The sequence below is a fragment of the Babylonia areolata genome, chromosome 2 (assembly GCF_041734735.1).
Source record: "Babylonia areolata isolate BAREFJ2019XMU chromosome 2, ASM4173473v1, whole genome shotgun sequence".
In the NCBI taxonomy this organism is placed as follows: Eukaryota; Metazoa; Mollusca; class Gastropoda; order Neogastropoda; family Buccinidae; genus Babylonia; species Babylonia areolata.
The window spans coordinates 25,300,400-25,321,985 of record NC_134877.1 but is presented as its reverse complement, the minus strand read 5'-3'; the positions used below and the strand labels follow the sequence as shown (position 1 = coordinate 25,321,985).

At 43.6% G+C, this 21,586-nt stretch overlaps 1 protein-coding gene across 1 annotated transcript in view; it reads right to left on the bottom strand.

The window, feature by feature from the left end:
• The window catches only part of LOC143299445 (E3 ubiquitin-protein ligase ubr3-like), an 86,216-nt gene that overhangs the window by 45,659 nt on the left and 18,971 nt on the right, over nt 1–21,586 (bottom strand). The window contains exons 8-20 of the mRNA XM_076612650.1: nt 20,468–20,696; nt 17,620–17,799; nt 16,339–16,472; nt 14,541–14,633; nt 13,600–13,755; nt 12,439–12,567; nt 11,046–11,098; nt 8,866–9,005; nt 7,349–7,497; nt 6,407–6,476; nt 5,296–5,392; nt 4,303–4,450; nt 2,418–2,519 (exon numbers count right to left, since the gene is read on the bottom strand). Of these exons, the coding sequence (XP_076468765.1) occupies nt 2,418–2,519; nt 4,303–4,450; nt 5,296–5,392; nt 6,407–6,476; nt 7,349–7,497; nt 8,866–9,005; nt 11,046–11,098; nt 12,439–12,567; nt 13,600–13,755; nt 14,541–14,633; nt 16,339–16,472; nt 17,620–17,799; nt 20,468–20,696 (1,680 nt within the window). The remainder of the gene's footprint in view (nt 1–2,417; nt 2,520–4,302; nt 4,451–5,295; nt 5,393–6,406; nt 6,477–7,348; nt 7,498–8,865; nt 9,006–11,045; nt 11,099–12,438; nt 12,568–13,599; nt 13,756–14,540; nt 14,634–16,338; nt 16,473–17,619; nt 17,800–20,467; nt 20,697–21,586) is intronic.

Sequence of the window (21,586 nt, the reverse complement as noted above, 5' to 3'; positions counted from 1 at the left end):
GCCTCTTCCTTGTCTTCATTTTTTTTTCCAGTTTTAGAGTTATGCATGCGTGTGAATGACTGGTGCGAAAGCGTTTTGACTTGTCTCTGCACAAGATTCAGCACTATATAAATACCATTATTATTTTATTATTACAACACAAAGAATAGTCACAGAAAACAAAACAGAACTTGTGTAATCATTTACTGGTGAGTGCTATTATTGTTAAGCTTCATGAAGGACTGATGTCACCAGTCAAAAATGTTTTCGTTTTTGTTTCTAACTGGCTCAGTCTTGCTATTTCAGTTTCAGTTTCAAGGGGGTGTCAAAAGTTTGTGGAACTAGTGTGTGCTATTACATCATGATGGACTGATGTCACAAGTCAAAAAGGAAATTTTTTTTCCTAAAATTATGTTTATCTAACATACTTACCATGACCCACTAGTGCAGACTCCGGCTGGGAGTCCAATTCCTGTCCTGTGCAAACTACTATCCGCTTATATGGAGAAAACGAAAGTAGCTACGGCCGATAACCTGGAAGTAGGTAACCTTCCCTCTGTATCCCTGACTAGCTTCCTCTTTTTCCGGCAGCCGTCTTGACTCCTGTTCCTGTGCTCTTCATATGACTAAGTTTTTTTTGTATTTTCTGTCTGTCGATTCTATGGCGTTCTTGTTTTTTTGTCAAATTATGTCTTCAACCAGGTCACATAATCATACGGCTCGACTGGGCGATGGGGCTAAAATTAAGGCGTGAATGCAATCGATTCGCGGACACTCTGGGCCCTCTACTTCTGGCCCTCTCAACAACACCAACCAACCGCCTCCTCCGCTCCCTCCGGTCGACTCCAGACCCAGAAGGACTGATGTCACAAGTCAAAAATGTTTGTTTTTGTTTCTAACCGGCTGAATTATTTGCTATTTCAGTTTCTCAAGGAGCTGTCAAAGTGTGTGGACTGATCCTTATAGGTAACACCACATCTGCTGTTTAAAAAAAAAAAAAAAAAAAGAAAAAAGAAAAGAGCAGATGCCTGATTGCCACACAAACCCCAACACGCTGATCAGGCCTTTATGAATCTTTTGCTGCATGCATATTATGATAACTTCCAAGTCAGGGTACATTTGCGATAAAACATATTGAAAAATGTCACTTCATATTGCATTGCAAGGAGATGGAACAACCTGTTCTATTTCCCCTCCATCATCATCAACTGAAGGGATGAAAACTGCTTTCATATCTCATCAGGCTTTATCAGACTTTTGCCTTATCATTTGGGTTTTTTTTTCTCTGCCTGTTTGTATGAGTGCTTTACAAAGTGTGCAGTTACTTAATGTTATGGCTAGCTTCCGATGGAGAAATGCCAGTGTTTATCTAATATTATTTTTAACTGTTAAGTGTTCCCGCAGTGACAATGTGACTGGGCAGATTGTTCCACAAGTTAACAATCCTTTTAGTAAAAAACAGAAAAAAGATTTGATTTGGTGAATGTTTTAGTCAGTAAAACAGGGTGTCCCCTGGTATGAGTACTGTCATTTGGTTTAAACAGATTTTGTGTAGTGCTCTTATCATAATGTCCATGCATAATGTCCAAACAAGAACATACCCAGCAATCACACCCCCGAAAATGGAGAATGGCTGTCTACTAGCGGGGTAAATAAACAAAACTGTCATGTTACATGTCTGTATGTGTGTATATGAGTGTGTGACTGAAACCTCATTGAACAACACTGGAAATGAATAGTGAGCACCCAATGGCAGCTGTAAGTCAGCTCTACCCAGGTAGCAGGCAGCTTGCTGTGCAAATGAGTCTCTGTAAAGTGCTTAGAGCTTGGCCTCTGACCAGGGATAGGAAGCTATGTAAGTGTCCATGTCATCATCATCATCTTCATCATGAAGACCCCAGAAAGAAAGAAGCAAATGATTCTGTGTTTGTAAAGCGCTTCTTCTTCTTCTTCTTTGTTCATAGGCTGCAACTCCCACATTCACTTGCATATTACACGAGTGGGATTTTACGTGTATGACGGTTTTTACCTCCACCATGTAGGCAGCCGTACTCCATTTTCGGGGGTGTGCATGCTGGGTATGTTCTTGTTTCCATAACCCACCGAACGCTGATATGGATTACAGGTTCTTTAACGTGCATATTTGATCTTCTGCTTGCGTATACACACGAAGGGGGGTTCAGGCACTAGCAGGTCTGTACATATGTTGACCTGGGAGATGGGAAAAATCTCCACCCTTTGCCCACCAGGCGCTGTTACCAAGATTCGAACCCGAGACCCTTAGATTGAAAGTCCAACGCTTTAACCACTCGGCTATTGCGCCCATCAGTAATGCCCTTAGAGCTTGGTCTCTGACCGAGGATTTGCGATACAAAAGCATCCTTATCATCATCATCATCATCATGAAGACCCCTGAAAGAGAGAAGTGGAGCACTGACCACGTTGGGGAAGGTTTTGGGCGCAAAGTGCAGACACAGGTTCAGCAAGTGGACAGTCTTGTACAGCACGCTGTCCGGCATGGTGGGCAGTTCGTGCAGGGTCTGTCGGAACAACACAAAACATCCATCATCTCAGAAACCAATACTGAACCAAGCTGAAGTTAAGGGCCCTTTAAGGGCACCTTTTTACAGCCATCAGGGCAGTAGAGTGTTGGCCTTTTTTTGTATGACAGTCAGTCGTGTTCGACGATGACCATCAGAACAGTAGAGAAAGTAACCACTGTCCCGACGATCAAGGCTAGAATTTGATTATAGTGGAGAGTGTCTTGCCCAAGTTATACCCCCACTCTCTCAGCCAAGAGGATTTCAGGACAGTCAGCGCTGGGGATGGTTCCCCAAGGCCAACTAGCCCCCAAGGCTGCAGCACTAAGAGCCAGTGCAATTTTGCCTCCTAGCGGTAACACGCTCGCCTTGGAAGCGTAAGAATCTGAGCACAATGGTTCAAATTCCACAGTTGCCAGTATTTTCTCCCTCTCCACTAAACCTTGAGTGGTGGTCTGGATGCTAGTCATTCGGATGAGACAATAAATCCAGGTCCCATGTGCAGCATGCACTTAGCGCATGTAAAAGAACCCACAGCAACAAGAGGGTTGTCCTGGCAAAATTTTGTAGAAAAAATCACTTTGACAGGAAAATAAATAAAATTGATGGCAGAAAAAAAGGGGGAAAGGGGGTGCTCTCAGTGAACCGACGCACCCTCCTTGGGGAGAGCAGGCTGAATTTCACACAGAAAAATCTGTTGGGTCAAAAAGAGTAATACAATACAATAAAGTTTTCATTTACTTATCTATTTCTTAAGACGTCTTGCTGCAGCAACATCTACTGTATCTGAGGATCACCACAGGAAGGCAGTGCTCAACCCTTCTCCTTTGGTAAAATGAATCAAGTAAAGTGAACAAGAAATAAAAATTCCAGAGGAAGCTGTGACCATCTCCTCCAAGGTGCTGACCAATTGAAGTGCATATACTGATCATGACCTGGTTACCAGTGGTCACTAACGCACACCCCAAGGCACCCACACACAGGCACACAAATTATGACTATGTCACAAAGCAATGAGCTTTCATAACCAACACAATATACCCACAACAGTTAGAACAGAACATCAAGAACAGGTATATAAAAAAAAAAACCCATTAAAAAACCAACCCTTCCCCCCAAAAAAACAACAACAAAAACAAACCAAAAAAAACAAACACACACACATACAAGGGCATCCAGGAGTCATGACCTGGGTGTGGCCCGGCCCCCTCAGATTGTAAGGAGTTAAGGGCCGAAACACTTGACTGGGGGGGCTTCTTCTCTGAAGACCTTGTACTGTCCAGCTCTCCCTAGAGTTTCTTATCACTACTGTATTGTATTGTACTGTACTGTATTGTATTATATTGTACTGTATTGTACTGTGCTGTACTGGATTGGACAGGATTAGGCTGGACTGGATTGGATTAACTTTTCTCACAACAGATTTCTCGATGTTAATTTGGGCTGCTCTCTCCACAGTGCAACACCCTCCACTTTTTTTTTTTTTTTTTTCCTTTCTTTCTTTTTCTCATCTGCAAGTGTATGCATTTTACTACTGAAGTGGATTTCTCTTCAGAAATTTGCCAGGGACAACCCTTTTCTTGCCATGAGTTCTTTTACACCTGCTAAATTCATGCTCCATCGGCACCTCACTCCATGTAATTAATCATGAGCTGCCTGCATGCTTCACAACCTTGTGTAATCACTTTTCTTTCTCCTCTGTCAGCCACATTTTGCCTGAGACAACCAATCCTCCAATTGCTGAGGGATCTTTTACAAGTGCTACACTTCTGTTCCGACCCACCTTGAAGAGAACGGTGTAGAGGAAGGCATGCATCGTGGAACAGTTCAGGATTCCGTACAGCTTGGAATACGCCACGTGGATCTTGCCTGGAATCTTGTACGGCGGCCAGGGCGTGTTCTTCCCTTTGAAGGCACCGGTGGACCGGACACTGCAAAAACCGCAGAACCCAATCCACTCAATCAAATTCACATGTATGGCTGCCTACATGGCAGGGCAAAAATGCTCATGCATGTAAAAGCCCACTCGTGTACATACAAGTGAACGTGGGAGCTGCAGCCCACGAACGCAGCAGCTGAAGAAGAAATTGGCTCCAGCATCTCTGTCCTACACACAGGAACAGGACACAGACATCAGCTTAAAATGAAAACATTTTTCTGACACAGTCAGACATGTGTTAGTATTATATGACTAGTCTTTATTAAATAAAAAAATTAAAACATTTTGATTTCTTACTTTCAAAATTCAACTTTTTCCTTTTTCAAGATGGTTACTTTGGAATTTTGAAAGAAATCAAAGTATGAAAAGCGCCATCAATCAATTTATACTGTTAATCATATTTTCATCCCACACAAACATGCATATTTTAATCCAACACAAATTATTCAAGCACACATCATCTCCAATTTCTATTCACACATATGTAGAAAGCATGCAGTATCCTAGTTATTCATCCAATACAGATGACCCAAAACACATTTTTGGACAGTCCAGTTGTTCCAAGCATCCAAGCAACACAACAGTTCATATTTCCATGTAGCACATATATAAAACCAAGCACTAAGAACCTTAACTTTTTGTCTGTCTCATTCTGCGAAGCAAACAAAGTGTTTGGAACACATTTCCTCCCAACCCCCCCAGCCTCCCTCCCCCACTCGCTTTCCCAACCTCCCTGCAATGGCGGCAACAAGAGCAGCCCAGTAGTGTTCAGCCCGAATGCGAAAGGACATGCTCCCCCAAAAGAATGCTGTGGTTTATCCAGGGGTTCAAACTCACTGTGCAGTGTATCTGTCCATGGCAGCCTGGAAGTCCTTCTTGTATATGGCCCGCTGTGCCACCATGACAGGGTCGAAGTCCTCCGCCCACACAGAGCCTGTAGGGTCAATGGAAAGGAGTCAAATTAATAATTTCTTTTTTCTTTTCTTTTTTTAACATGCAGTAATCATACACATATTGACAGGCACAACAGCCGAGTGATTAAAGAGTTGAAATTTAAATCTCAGGGTCCTGGGATCGAATTTCAGTTACGACGCCTGGTGGGTAAAAAGTGGACATTTTTCCCCATCTCCCAGGTCAACATATGTGCAGACCTGCTTGTGCCTGAACCCCCTTCTTGTGTATACGCAAGCAGAAGATCAAATACACACATTAAAGATCCTGTAAGCCATATTAGCGTTCGGTGGATTATGGAAACAAGAACATACCCAACATGCACACCCCCGAAAATGAAATATGGCTGTCTACATGGTGGGGTAAAAACGGTCATACACTCACAAGCCCACTTGTATCCATACAAGTGAATGTGGGAAGTTGCAGCCAACGAATGAAGAAGAGGAAGAAGAAGAATACACATATTAATACAGCACTAAAGCATGCGCCGAAACAAATCAAAGCTCTTTCACACCAAACTTCTGCAAACGTGTACAGCTCAGGAACAAAGTCCTCAGCCTGAACTGAGCCTGTACTGTAGATGGAAACAGAGTCAATTTTAACAGCTCTCAGTTCCTTGTTACACTTCAATGGTAACGTAGGACGGGACAGTTTAATAAATAAATAAATAAATAAATAATGCTAACGTTAGTGTCTTTCAGTAAATGTATATATTTGGTTATCTCATATATCTCTATCTCTATATATATATATATATGTGCAATGCTTTTATATGAATGTCTTATATCTTTATTGCTGCTTTTTAAATGTCAGGTTCAATGTTTCATGTCTACGCTTGTTTTGTCAAAACCTGATGCAATTTCTCTCTGAATCAATGAGTTATTTTTTTCTTATATTCTTGAATTATAAAAAAAAGAATAACTGACTAACTAAATAAACGAATAAATAAATACAAATACAACACTAAAGCATAATACAATGTGTCTTTACGACAAACCTTTGGGAGTGTAGCATCCCTGGTTGAGTCCTGATCCAGCTTCAAAGCTTGGAGCCTTGTAGTCAGCCAACTGTTCACAGACACACCGCAACATGTCTTTAAGTACAGCAAGTCTGTAAGTACAGCGGTGAATTTTTTGCCAGCATCATCTTCATCCACCAGAGATGAGACCAGAGGATTTCTGTTTCAGTCTAAAGTTCACAACATTACCTCGGCTCCACAATGACATGAAAACTATACTGTATCATGTCTGCTACTTTCCAAATCTTCCTTCAGTCTGATTTCAGACTATAGTCTGAAGAATCACATACCTGTTTTAATTAAGATGATCAGAGTGATGCTTGATTGATCTCATTTATGAGACCTTGTTTTTTGTCAGTTTATTTGCAATATGCTGAATGAAGCTCTCTCTCTCTCTCTCTCTCTCAGTCTCACGCATACACAAGCCACACACACTCACACATGCACAGACACATATGCACACTACTCTTCATTTCCATACAGCCTATACACACACTAGCCAGATGCTTACCTTTCACACACACTCTCTCTCTCTCTCTATCTCAGCCATATACATCCAGGCCATATTTTCCATATTCAGCTCATTATACCACCTCCCATCTTCCACCTCCAACTTTCCCCATAGCCCCCCCCCCCCTCTGCTCCCCCCACATTTTACCTCCTTTCTTTCCTTCTAATATCACTCCTAGTGAACAGACAATAAATCAATGAACAACACACACACACAAACACACATGATTGTTTCCACAAACCCCCACTTACACACCACTGTGACACTCATCTTTCTGACACACACACACACACACACACACAACACAACACACACACACACACATGCACACATCACACACACACTCCCATATCCACACAAAAAAAACCCACTCACACACCACCACCACCACGAGGATATGTTACACTCACCTTTCTGAGCGTGGGCTCAAAGAGCTCTTTACTCATGCCGCTCATGCCTGACCGCTCCGGCATCAGCTCCGACAGCTGGCTGTGCTGCCGGTCGTTCATGCACAGCAGAGAGGCCATCTCTATGCGCACCAGCTCTTCCTCCCCCACTCCTGTCGGGCATCCAGGGCAAAACAGGCTCACGTGTCACTCCTACTGCTACTAGTTAAAGGTCAAGGCCAAGGTTAAAGGCCCTGTAGCCTTTTTAAAGGTTATCAGGTCAATGGAATCATGCTCACTGTGCCTATCATAAGCCATCGGAAGGTGGGGCCGAATCTTCTTCTTCTGCCGTTTTAACTCCCTGCGGACGAAGGGCCCTGATCAAGGCCCTACTGTTTACAACTGTTTCAGACAAAGGGCCCCGAACGGGGATTAGACAGTTTTGGATTTTTGGAGTGGCACCTAACTTGCATAATGACGTTATGAGCTAAGAATACCTTAACTGACCTTCCCACTCACCACTGCGACCAATAAATGCAGAGTGTGATGCTGTGCTCGTGAGCAGAAGAGTTATTTTTCGCGGGTGACTGGTTCACGTGAACAGTGCGTGTCAGCCATGGCATCTGACCCAGTCAACAATGGCAGTAAACACGTCGATGGTGTAGTTAGTGTTCTGTCCAGAATTTGCGTTTCTTTCCTTTTAAGTGTGAACAAGAAACACGAGGTCATGTCGTCTTCGAAAACAACCTTCCTTCTCACTGGCCAAACTCAGTGGAAAGCGGTTTTTAAAATTTTCGGATCCCACTCAACAAAATAAACCGTTAATAATTTGGAAATACGGCTCAATTCGGGAGACTTACAATCTATTATTGGTATGACTGTGAAGATTTTTTTTCACACTATGTTTAAGCCAATATTGGTATTGGCAGATAAAAGTATTTCCAGCAAAAATGGCAATGTCAAAGTTTATCATGGACACACACACATGCACACAGAAAACCGAACACTGGGTTAAAACAGACTCACTTTGTTTACACAAGTGAGTCAAAAACCAAAATAAAGCAAAACAAAAACCTGTTACAGAGATGCCAACCCCCTCTCATATGTTTGAAGGAACAATCAGGCAATTTGGTAGGAACGTTTTGAATTTGGTAGGAACACTCGGACTCCAAGCCACAAACACACACACACAAACACCCACACACAAACACTCATCCCCCCAAACCCCACCCACACATTCTCTCACACAGACACACACACACAAACACACCCATCCACAAACACACCCACACAATCACCCACACACAAACACTCAGCCCCCCCCCCCCCCCCACACCCCCCCTCCCACACACACATTCTCTCTCACACAGACACACACACACAAACACACCCACCCACAAACACACACTCACACAATCACCCACAAACACACACACAATCACCCACACACACACACACACTCACCCACAAACACACACACACACACACAATCACCCACAAACACACACACACAATCACCCACAAACATCAACACCACTGACCCATGTAGGTCCGCAGGCCGATCAAGGCACAGAGAAAGCTGAGGCAGCCATCCAGCATGATGAAGTCTGTGCTGTCCCCAGTCTCTGCCTCCGCCGCCTTGTGGTCTTGCTTGAACAGCAGCCACTTCTTGATCTGGAACCTGCAGCCCACCACCACAAACAACGCCATCAAACCCTGTCACTGATGCTTGGACTGTGGATTGGTGAAAATGTGTGTGTGTGTGTGTGTGTGTGTGTGAGTGCGTGCGTGTGTGCATATGCGTGTGTGTGTGTGTGTGTGTGTGTGTAATCAATTATGTTAAATGAACCTGTTGGATGCTGAACCATGGTATAAAGGAACTCTCAAGTGTAGCATGAATTTCAAACGCCAGAACTAGTCATATAGTTTTGAGTGGCGTAATTAATTTTGCTGAACAAAAAAAACAACAAAAAAACAAAAAAACAGCAACCCCAAGAGGAAGTGGCCCAAAGAAAGAATGGTGACTGCTGACACCTTGACCAGTAACCTCAACCGTATCCCGGTCAGGAAGGCAACAGCTCTTCACTGACATGCACACTCCCTGGCAGCAGCCAAGGGGTTAACTCTCTCTGGACGATGGAATGCGTGAGCATTCCTACATAAAATGTATTCGGATTCGGACAACCGAACAGAATAGCATTTTCCAAAAATAAACATCCATTACGCGCTGTACACGGGATTTTGTGATCAGCCAAGCAGAGTGCGCTATTCTGGGTCACTCCACAACCGAATGGTATGACTGGCCAGCCTGTCATGTGTGGCCTGTCTTGTACACATGCTGACAAAGTCACTGACCGGTCACCTGCTTGTGTGCCAGCCTGTTAGCAAAGTGGCGTCTGAAGCGGGTTCTTCTCAAAATGTTGTGGAGCGAACAAGGCAGTAACAGCAATGCTTTAGTGTTGCCGAAGTACTTAAAATGCTACAAACTGAAGGGTCGGACATAAAAGAGGTGGATGATGATGAAGAAGAAAGTGAATTAAGTGCAGAAAGCGAGCATGGGTATGGTGATTCGTGGTGAAAAATTGGCATTATTTTCTACATAATGGCAAAACTGTAAAAATAAGATGAGAAATCTGATTTTTTTTAAATATGTAATAGCCTAACATGTAATAAACCAGTTCTGAAAGTTTCATTTTCTTACTCTGTATTTTGTATTTTTTGTTTTTGTTTTTTCAAACCCTTACAAATGGGCCGTCTGTGGGGAAAAGCAAGGGAGAAAACTTTTCCGTCCCGAGTGAGTTAACCTATTTACCATAACCCACTAGTTGCAGACTGCGACAGAGATCTGTTTCCCGCCCCGAGCAAAATACGAAGTCTGTCACACACATAAAATGTTACATGTCTGTCTGGGTGCATTTATGTAAGTTCCTGAAATCTGACTGAACGACACAGGAAAACGAATGATGAGCGCCCAATGGCTGCCGTCAGTCGCCCCTGCCCAAGTAGGGCAGCTTGTTGTGCAAATGACCCCGACTTTGTAAAGTGCTTAGAGCTTGGTGTCCATCCGAGGAAAGGCACTATATAAGCATACATATCAAAATCAAAGTATCAAACCCAATCAAGTCAGTCACTGCAGACTAAAGAAGGGAAAACAGCTATGGCTAGTGACAGACAGCAAAGTGACCATAAAAAAAAAGCACCCACTTAACCAAACATTTAATACATACACCCATCAACCAGAAACTACCATAATATCTGAGACGCTCTCTCTTCAAACCACCTCATAAGTCTGAGCAATGAGACTATACAATAGAATGCAATACATTTACAATATAGTACAGTAAAACACAATACAATAAAATCAATGCAATACAACACAGTGCAATACAACACTGTGCAATGCAATGCAATACAACACCGTGCAATGCAAAACAACACCGTGTGATGCAATGCAATGCAACACAGTGCAATGCAATACAACACAGTGCAATGCAATGCAATATAAGATCACTTTGTTAATCTCTCAATGGGGAAATCTTAGTGACTACTCACACACACAGGGTGGATACCCACTTATCCACAAGACCAGCTGCACAGGCCTGGGGAAAACACTTAAAAAAACCAACAACAACAAAACCCCCCAAAACCCCCACTCATTTTGTCTCGAAAAGCTAATCTCTAGGTGTAAACGCTGAACATGGAGAAGAAGAATTTCTCTGACCTGTCCAACACCACTTCCAGGAACACATCTGGCTGCATGGCAGCAGCACACACCTGCAACACATGAACCAGGCACATACGTCATCTGTTGACCTCCACAGTCTGGTTTGAGCAACCAACACAAAAACTGCCACTTGCTAGCAGGTATCACGATCACTTGATAACTACAAAAGAATTACTGAAAATCAATCAAGATACCAAGCCTGCCCAAAACTGTTTCAGGTTTGGAGATGCTGAAAAAAAAAAAAAAAAAAGAAAAAAAAAGTGTGGTGATAGTGGTGGTGGTGGTGATGTGGGTTGTGTCAGCATGTGTGTGCGTGTGTTTATGTGTGTGTGTGTGTGTGTGTTTGTGTGTGTGTGTGCATGGGTGCGTGCATGCATATGTGTGTGCGTGTGTGTGTGTGTATGCGCGTGCGCGTGCATCTGTGTGGTGTGCATCTGTGTGTATGTGTGTGAGCATAATGCGCATGTGTGTACATATTCATGTATGGATGGTGTTTAAAAGACGTGAACACTTCCTGCATCTTATCCTGAAGATATGATTTTTCTAAAAAAAAACAAAAAATAAAACCACTCACTCAGAGTTTATTTGTTGATTGGTTGGTATCACCTGTCTGCTTTGTTTCTCATTTGTCTAGCTGGGTGGGTTTTGTTTTCCTTGGTCTTAGAACAGATCCGAATGCTAAATCCATCTCACATAATGAACCATGTGTTTTTCATGAAACAGGTAAAACGATCAGTCACTTACCTACTACTACTAAGTCATGATGAAATACAACATGCTGACCATTTCCATCAAAAACAAGTTTAAACCAAACTTTCTAATCAGAGCAACCAGACGTGTCAAAGAGACAAACAACTGCTTTCACCTGTATACCATCTCACTGTACCCAATCTCTCGCTCTCAATATATACCATATCTCTCTCTACAATCAGCTTCAGATCCACTCTGTTTCTGCATTCCCACATTCAAACATTCCACAGTCGGCTGCAACTCTTTCTCGAAATCTTGCACTTGGAATGAGCCCCCTGTCTTCCTTCGTCGAACCCTTGCGCTTTGCTCTTTCAAGTGTGGCCTAAAATCCCAGGTCTTTCCAAACGTGCTCCTCCCTCCCTTCCCTCTTCCCGGTCTGAAGTTTCTCTGGCTTTCTATGTGCATGTATTTCTAAGTGTTAGCTTTCGTTCTTCTGAACTGCAGTCATGCGTGCACAGAGTGCATGTATTTCTAAGTGTTAGCTTTCGTTCTTCTGAACTACAGTCATGTGTGCACAGAGTGTCTGGTGTGTGAGTGCTCTGATTTGTCTCTGCACAAGATTCACTGCTGTATAAACATTTTCATCATCATGACTATTTTTATCAGTAGTAGGAGTACCACTTCTATCATATCATGATACCTGCAGCAAATAGATGTCCAGATCTGACATGGAGTAACAGAAGTGGCACTGGACATAGGTCATGGCCTGGCCTTTGATCTGAATGCCGTTTCGCACCCACATCCCTCCGTAGATCTGCGGCATGCACACCTGGTGGGGAAAAATTCTTCTCTATACTAACCCCAACATTTGGACAAATTTTGCCTTAGACAAAAATTATGTCTAATGAACCATTTTTCCCAGATAAATTTGACACCAAAAAAGCACCATGAAATATGATTTATGACATATTCAAATTACTAGCAGTGTGAGAAAGGAAGGGCATCACACAATAACCATCACAATAAATCTAATCATTTAAAACCTACTTAACATATCAGTACCAAGATCATACAGTAAAACATGAACATTCAACATTAAGAACGTCTGGTGTGTATGATTTTCTCCAGTCCTCTTCAAAAGAAAATATTACAAATACTAACATATAATAAATAAATAATTTTTTTTAAAATTCCAATATAACTGCCAAGATGCAACTATGACCCTCTCCTTTATACCAGGTGTAGAAGAGTTGAAAAACAATATTTGTAGGTACATCCCTGTGCACTCATGAGAAAGACCACATAAATCATATCATTTGCACATAGCACAGCCAAGCCCAAAGGGGTCATTTTAGGGCTGAATACCCATCCATTCTTAAAACCAGCGAAAGAGTCGACAAAATAATATATAAATCTCAATTAAAACAACGTGAAAAAGACAAATTCACCCACGTCTGTTTCAGTCGGGTGTAAAATTTAAATCATGTTAAAAATACTGATTTCCTTCACGAACTAAAAAACAAAACAAACCCATGTCCATGTGGGACAAAAAACAGGATCTTCAAGGAGCAAGCTGTAGAATGACTGTGCCTGATATCATGCAGTTCCAGCACTGCATCAGAAAATGTTTTTACGTATTGTACTGCATTGCACTGCAGTGCAATGCATTGTATTGCATTACTCTTTTTTCTGTCACAAGAGATTTCTCTGTGTGAAAATTCGGGCTGCTCTCCACAGGAGTGAGAGAGCACGTCGACACACTGAGAGCGCCCACCAATTTTCTTGATTATATAAGCTGCTGAGAGGTTTACTTAACACAGCACACACGCACACACACACACAAGGCCACTCACTGCGTTACCTGTATTTGCAGAGGGTGCATGACGATCTCGCAGAGCTTGTCGACAGACGGGAGGATGGACTCCAGACTGACGCCATGGGACTGCACCCCTAGCATCAGGAAGGCCGCCAGGTAGCGGTGCAGCGGGAGGTGAAAGGTCAGCTGGCTGTTGTGGGGCTGAGCAAATAAGACCTTGTTTTTTAAAAGAACTGTTGACAAGCACAACAGTCAACTGGTTAAAGCGTTGGCCTTTCAATCTGAGGGTCCCGGGTTTGATACCTCGGTGACAGCACCTGGTGGGTAAATGGTTGAAGATTTTTCTTCAATCTCCCAGGTCAACATATGTGCAGACCTGCTAGTGCCTGAACTTCCTTCATGTGTATATGCAAGCAGAAGATCAAATATGCACGTTAAAGATCCTGAATTCCATGTCAGCCTTCGGTGGGTTATAGAAACAAGAACATACCCAGCATGCACACCCCCGAAAATGGAGTATGGCTGCCTACGTGGCGGGGTTAAAAATGGTCATACACGTAGAAGCCCACCAGGTGCCGTCACCGTGATTCGAACCCGGGACCCTCAGATTGAAAATCCATCGCTTTAACCACTTGGCTACTGCGCCCGTCGAATGGGTACCTGACTTTGGTCGGCCGGGGGAAGGCTAAATGGGCAGAAGGAGAGGACTGGGCCCCGTCTTTCTATGCCGAGACCTAGACACCACAGACATGAATTCACTGCTCCGATGACCATGAAAAACTAGGGGACCTATACTGATCAGTCTTAGCTGCACTAAAATTAATCTAACAGTTTATCAGAAACACCTGCACAGACAAACACACACACACACACACACACACACACACACACACACACCACACACACATTCCACTGCTTCCATTTCACAAGCTGCTTCCAGTGCTAATGGAGTGATGACAAAGACAGAACAAAAAACATCAACTCACGGTGGATCCTGGTGAGAAATCGATGGCCAAAAACCAGATGTCCAGAGCGTTCAGTGTTGCCTTGATCATGTCAGTCACATAGCTCTTGCTTTCCTGTGGAAAAAAAAAATTACATATATCACAGTTTAGAATTATTTTTTTGGGGGGGTGGGGGGTGGGGGGAGGGGCGGAGTTAATAAAACTTGGTCTATACATGTCCCAAATTATGGCGGTATCAACTAAGTGTTTAAACTTGAGACTATACCCCATCTTCTGGCTCTATCTATTTTGTTTATTTGTTTCATTTCACTTTTAAGTTGATATTTTAAAATGTTTTATACATATCTGGGGCAGGCTGTTAAGAGTCTGGACCAGCAAGTGGGTTTATGTTTAGTTCAGGCATCTGCTCTTTTTTTTTAAAATTTATTTTTCGAAGCAGATGTCAAGTTGCATATGGATCAATCCACACACTTTTAACATCTTGAAACGGAAACGCTTAGCTCTGTGTGCCAATCAATAAGGCAGCTGATCTGGCAGTGCCCAAACCCCCTTCATGTGTAAATATGCATGCAGAAAATCAAAGGCACGTGTTAAAGATCCCATAGTCCGTGTCAGTATTCAGTGGGTAAAAGAAATAAGAACATGCACACCTCCAAAAACAGAGCATGGCTGCCAACATGGTTGGACAAAAATGGTCATGCATGTATAAAAGCCCACTCATACATAATAGTGAACATGGGGGTTGCAGGCTACAGGCACGGAAGAACTTCTCATTATTGTGTGATAATCCTTTTTTTTTCCTGCTGCCTGCTGTCTTTGACTTATTTTGCCTCAGTATTTTGATGCATTTTAGTAGCTTCCCACCCTCTTAAATTCTAGCACTGCAAAATTTATCTTCAGTTGAACTTTTTTTCTACTGAGAAATGTATTTCAAATGGTCAAGACAAGAAGAGTTTTACAAGATTACTTTATCATTCACAAAAAAAGAAACTGAAAATCATTTACATAAAACAGAAACACGGTGGATGAAATGAACAACATCTTGTCAATGCAACAGTCTTCAGAAATAAGCAGTGTCATATTTACAGATAAGGAAGGACATGAGAAACGGTTAATGATAATTAACATACACAGACTACAGATTGAATCAGAAACTCCACAAAGTCTCATACCAAACCAGGACCCTGCCTGTTTCAAAAGAAATCAAACTGGTAACATCCCCCAAAAATGGAGTATGGCTGCCTACATGGTGGGGTAAAAACTGTCATACACGTAAAAGCCTACTCGTTTTCATACGAGTGAACGTGGGAGTTGCAGCCCACGAACGAAGAAGAAGAAGAAGAAACTGTTAACATCAACCAGCCACTGTGACAAAGTGGTTAACATCGCAGACTGATGACTAGGAGGATGCAAGTTCGTGCCCCATCAGGGTGGGGGGTTTTTCGACTGTGGCCAGCTCCTAACCAGAGTTTAGTGTGCTTTGCGCTTAAATGAGAAAACTGGGACCGCAAAAGCGAGGCTCATCCACTTCATGGATGTGTCTTTGGGAGGGTTGCTCAAACTTCACGACCAACATTGGACGTCCATATCTCTCAGCCTGTTTGACACCAAGATATCTTATGAGAGTACAGCCTTGTCAAGCAGCCCCAAACCTAAATGGACACTCGTAAGTCATCACCCTCATCATCAGTCATCATCTTCAAACTATCAAAAACAATATGTCCCCAATTCAAAGGCACTGGAAAAAAAAAAGGTAATAACTCTTTTTACAGACAATGACAGGGACTCAACAGCTTTCAGCACTCCCAACATTGCTCACCGCAGCTGCACAGTGATTGATGAGGGACCACATTGGGGAAGCGGAGATCTCCAACTCTGCAGAGAAGGCAGCATAGTAGGTGTCGGGTTCGTACTCCACGTGATGGATCATCTCTCGCATGTTCAGGTTCATCCCTGGACAGCATGTAGCACTGTGTGTTTTTAGTCCATTCGATTCTGTTACTTTGTTTCCATTCAACAGGCACAATAGCCGAGTGGTTCAAGCGTTGGACTTTCAACCTGAAGGTCTCGGGTTTGAATCTCGGTAATGGTGGGTAAGGGTGGAGATTTTTCCGAACTCCCAGGTCAATATATGTGCAGACCTGCATGTGCCTGAACCCCCCCTCGTCAGCGTTCGGTGGGTTATGGAAACAACAACATACCCAGCATGCACACCCCTGAAGACGGAGTATGGCTGCCTTCATGGCGGGGTAAAAACAGTCATACACGTAAAAGCCCACTCATGTACATACGAGTGAATGTGGGAATTGCAGCCCACGAACAAAGAAGAAGATTCTGTTCCTTTGTTTCCATTCCACAAACTCCATCACCCATTCTTAATTTCTCTTTCAAGTTGTATTTAAAGAAGTATACAATTCAAGCATGTTCTCATACTCATGTTCTGCACACATGTACATTATACACAACCCCCACCCCACCCCTCTCTGAAATCACTTTAGTGAACAGATGTGTGTAAAATAAAGGCCCAACCATGCACATCTCAGATCATCTTCAGACAACACATAAACTCCGTGTAGCTCAAAGTTTATAACATCATATGTTTTGCCGAAGGAAAATGAACGTAGAATACTATAATCATTGTCTGTTTAATGTTGACAGGATGAGATAACTCACAAACATGGGTAGATAACCAAGATTTTTAGAAAAATATACCCTTTTTTTTTTTTAAATGAGAAAATCTGCTGTATCTATGAGTAGAAATGGTACTGAAATATATGTCAATGTATTCGTCATAATAACCAAGTGCAATCCTGTTGTTTTCTTCCCATCCACAAAACACAGAGACTGTGTGAGATTAGAAAATCAGTCAGTCAGTCTGCAACCCAGACTTAGACTCCTCAAGGCCTGACTAAGCACGTTGGGTTACGCTACTGGTCAGGCATCTGCTTGGCAGATGTGGTGTAGCGTATATGGATTTGACCAAACGCAGTGACGCCTCCTTGAGCTACTGATACTGATACTGATACTGCAACCCAGAAAACGCAGAGACTGTGAGACGACAAGACCAGTCAACCAACCGGCCAGCCCGTGACGGACCCACCTTGCAGGTGTGTGAGCAGCGCCAGCCAGAAGTCTCGGAGGGCGTGGTCCTGCAGGAAGGTGTGGGACACGGAGCGGTGGGACAGCAGGTTGATCAGGTCGCTGACCACCGGCCAGTAGCAGTGCTCCTTCATGATGGGCTTCTCGCACTCCACCGTCTTGTGCTGGTTCAGCGGGCCCCCTGGACAGTAATGATGATGATGATGATGATGATAACACTCCACCGTCTTGTGCTGGTTCAGCGGGCCCCCTGGACAGTAATGATGATGATGATGATGATGATGATAACACTCCACCGTCTTGTGCTGGTTCAGCTGGCCCCCTGGACAGTAATGATGATGATGATGATGATAATAACACTCCACCGCCTTGTGCTGGTTCAGCGGGCTCCCTGGACAGTAACGATGATGATGATGATCATGATGATGACAACACTCCACCGTCTTGTGCTGGTTCAGCGGGCCCCCTGGACAGTAAGGATGATGATGATGATCATGATGACAACACTCCACCGCCTTGTGCTGGTTCAGCGGGCCCCCTGGACAGTAAGGATGATGATGATGATCATGATGATGATGATAATGACAACACTCCACCGTCTTGTGCTGTTTCAGCGGGCCCCCTGGACAGTAAGGATGATGATGATGATCATGATGATGATGATGATGACAACACTCCACCGCCTTGTGCTGGTTCAGCGGGCCCCCTGGACAGTAAGGATGATGATGATGATCATAATGATGATGATAATGACAACACTCCACCGTCTTGTGCTGGTTCAGCGGGCCCCCTGGACAGTAAGGATGATGATGATGATCATGATGATGACAACACTCCACCGTCTTGTGCTGGTTCAGCGGGCCCCCTGGACAGTAATGATGATGATCATGATCATGATGATCATGATGATGACAACACTCCACCGCCTTGTGCTGGTTCAGCGGGCCCCCTGGACAGTAACGATGATGATGATGATGATGATAATGATGATGATAACACTCCACTGCCTTGTGCTGGTTCGGCGGGCCCCCTGGACAGTAACAATGATGATGATGATGATGATAACACTCCACCGTCTTGTGCTGGTTCAACAGGCCCCCTGGACAGTAATGAATATGATGATGATGATAATGATGATGATGATGATGATAATGATGATGATGATGATGATTTTAATGATAAAACTCCACCGCCTTGTGCTGGTTCAGCGGGCCCCCTGGACAGTAACGATGATGATGATGATGATAATGATGATGATGATGATGATAATGATGATGATGATGATAAAACTCCACCGCCTTGTGCTGGTTCAGCAGGCCCCCTGGACAGTAACGATGATGATGATGATGATGATAACACTCCACCACCTTGTGCTGGTTCAGTGGGCCCCCTGGACAGTAATGATTATGATGATGATGATGATGATGATGATAATGATAATCACGCTCCACCACCTTGTGCTGGTTCAGCGGGCCCCTGGACAGTAACGATGATGATGATGATGATGATGATGATAATCACACTCCACCACCTTGTGCTGTTTCAGCAGGCCCCCTGGACAGTAACGATGGTGATGATGATGATGATGCTGATGATAATGATAATCACAGTGGCAATTTTTTCTTACCTGAATGTTTTCTTCTTACATGATAATTTATATGTGCATTGCGACCAAGGAAGGGCGCGCCAGCTGCTCATTCATTTTTCGATTTGATATTTGTTGATGAGCATTTGTCTCTAAAAGTGTTATAAATATCTTACTGAATATTTTCCTTTTTTCATGACTGAAATGTACACACACTCGCACACACGCACACACACTCGCACACATGCAGGCACACACATGCCCACACGCACATGTGCGCACACACACAAACACAGTTGTTTCACTCTATCTTAAAACATAATAGTATCTTACCTGAATGTTTTTCTTTTTACATGATACCTGATATGTGTGTGGTGATCAGGCAAGGGTGTGTCAGTTACTCATTCGTTTTTCATTTTGATATTTGCGGGCAGGCATTTTGAGTGAGCCGAAAGAGAATTTTCTGTTTTGGTTGAAGCAGACAATAAAGTATTTTGAACTGAACTGAACTGAACTATGATGTGATGATCAGCAGACCCCCTGGACAGCAACAATGATGATCATGATGATGAAATTTCGGTCAACAGCAAAATGAGAGATGTATCATCAATAATTTCTTCATGACATTCAGAAGTCATTCACAGCTTGGTCTTTCGTGAAGGACTATGACTCTCAAACTAGGAGGAAAAAACTGCACTGGCTCTTAGTGCTGCAGCCTTGGGGGAGGCTAGCTGGCCTTTGGGAACCACCTCCAGCGCCAACTGTCCTGAAACCCTCTTGGCCAAGTGGGGATGTAACTTGGGCAAGACACTCCCCACTATAATCAAATCCTAGCCCAGACTGTCGGGACAGCAGCTACCTCCTCTGCTGTTCTGATGGTCATAGACAGACTCAACTGACTATCACACATACGTAAGTAAATAAGTACATATGTGAGTACGTCAGTAAGTATGTTGATATGTCAGTAAGTAAGTAAATTAATACATAAGCAAGTAAGTATGCAAGTAAGTACATAAGTAAGTAAGTACGTACGCCAGTAAGTAAGCACTCAAGTAAGTCTGGAAGTACGGAAGTATGTACGTATGTATCTAAGTACCTAAGTACATACATAAGTACATAAGTAAACAGGCAAGCAAGTAAGTATGTAAGTAAGTACGTAAGTATATCAGTAAGTAAGTAAGTACATCAGCAAGTAAGTAAGTATATCAGTGCGTCAGTCAGGTAGCAAGTACGTAAGTATGTATGTAAGCAAGCGATCACTGACCCTGGATGGTGGAGGGCACGAGGATGGGCGCCAGCATGGCCTTGAGGCTCTGCACCACGGTGTGCAGCAGCCGGTTCTCCTGCACCATGCGCGTGGCCAGGCTCTCGTTGCTGAACAGCTGCACGCTGATGTGCACCACGCGGTTGGCCACTGTCGATCGGTCAGAGGCCTCCGTCAGCACCAGCACGCTCTTGCTGTAGTGCCGCACAAAGGCCACCGTGAACTCGTTCTGAAAGCATCAAGCACCAGAAAAACTACTGCTGTAAATGCCAGCACAAAGGTCACGGTGAACCTGTTCTGAAAGCATCAAGCACCAGAAAAAACTCTTGCTGTAGTGGTGTGGCAGCACAAAGGCCAGGGTGAACTCATTCTGAAGGCATCAGCACCAGAAAAAACTCTTGCTGTAGTGTGGCAGCATGAAGGCCATGGTGAACTCGTTCTGAAAGCATCAAGCACCAGAATACTCTTGGTTTACGTGCAGCAGCACAAACGCCATGGTCAACTCATTCTGAAAACATCAGCACCAGAAAAACTCTTGCTGTAGTGTGGCAGCACAAGGGCCATGGTGAACTGGTTCTGAAAGCATCAAGCACCAGAATACTTGCTTTAAATGCTGTAGCACCAAAGCCACAGTGAACTTGTTCAGAAAGCATAACATCAGCACCAGAAAAACTCTTGCCATAGTATGGCAGCACAAAGGCCACCCTTAACTCGTTCTGAAAGCATCAAGCACCAGAACACTCTTGCCTTACGTGCGGCAGCACAAACGCCACGGTGAACGCGTTCTGAAAGCATTAGAACCAGAAAAAATCTTGCTGTTGTGTGGCAGCACGAACGCCACAGAGAACTAGTTCTGAAAGCGTCAAGCACCAAAACATTCTTGCTTTAAGTGCCGCACAAACGCCACGCTGAACTGGTTCTGAAAGCATCAAGCACCGGATAACTCTTGCTGTTACTGCCAGCACAAACGCCACAGTGAACCTGTTCTGAAAGCATCAAGCACCAGAAAAACTATTGCTGCAGTGGTGTGGCAGCACAAACACCACAGTGAAATAGTTCTGAAAGTGTCAAGCACCAGAACACTCTTGCTGTAAGTGCCAGCACAAATGCCACCGTGAA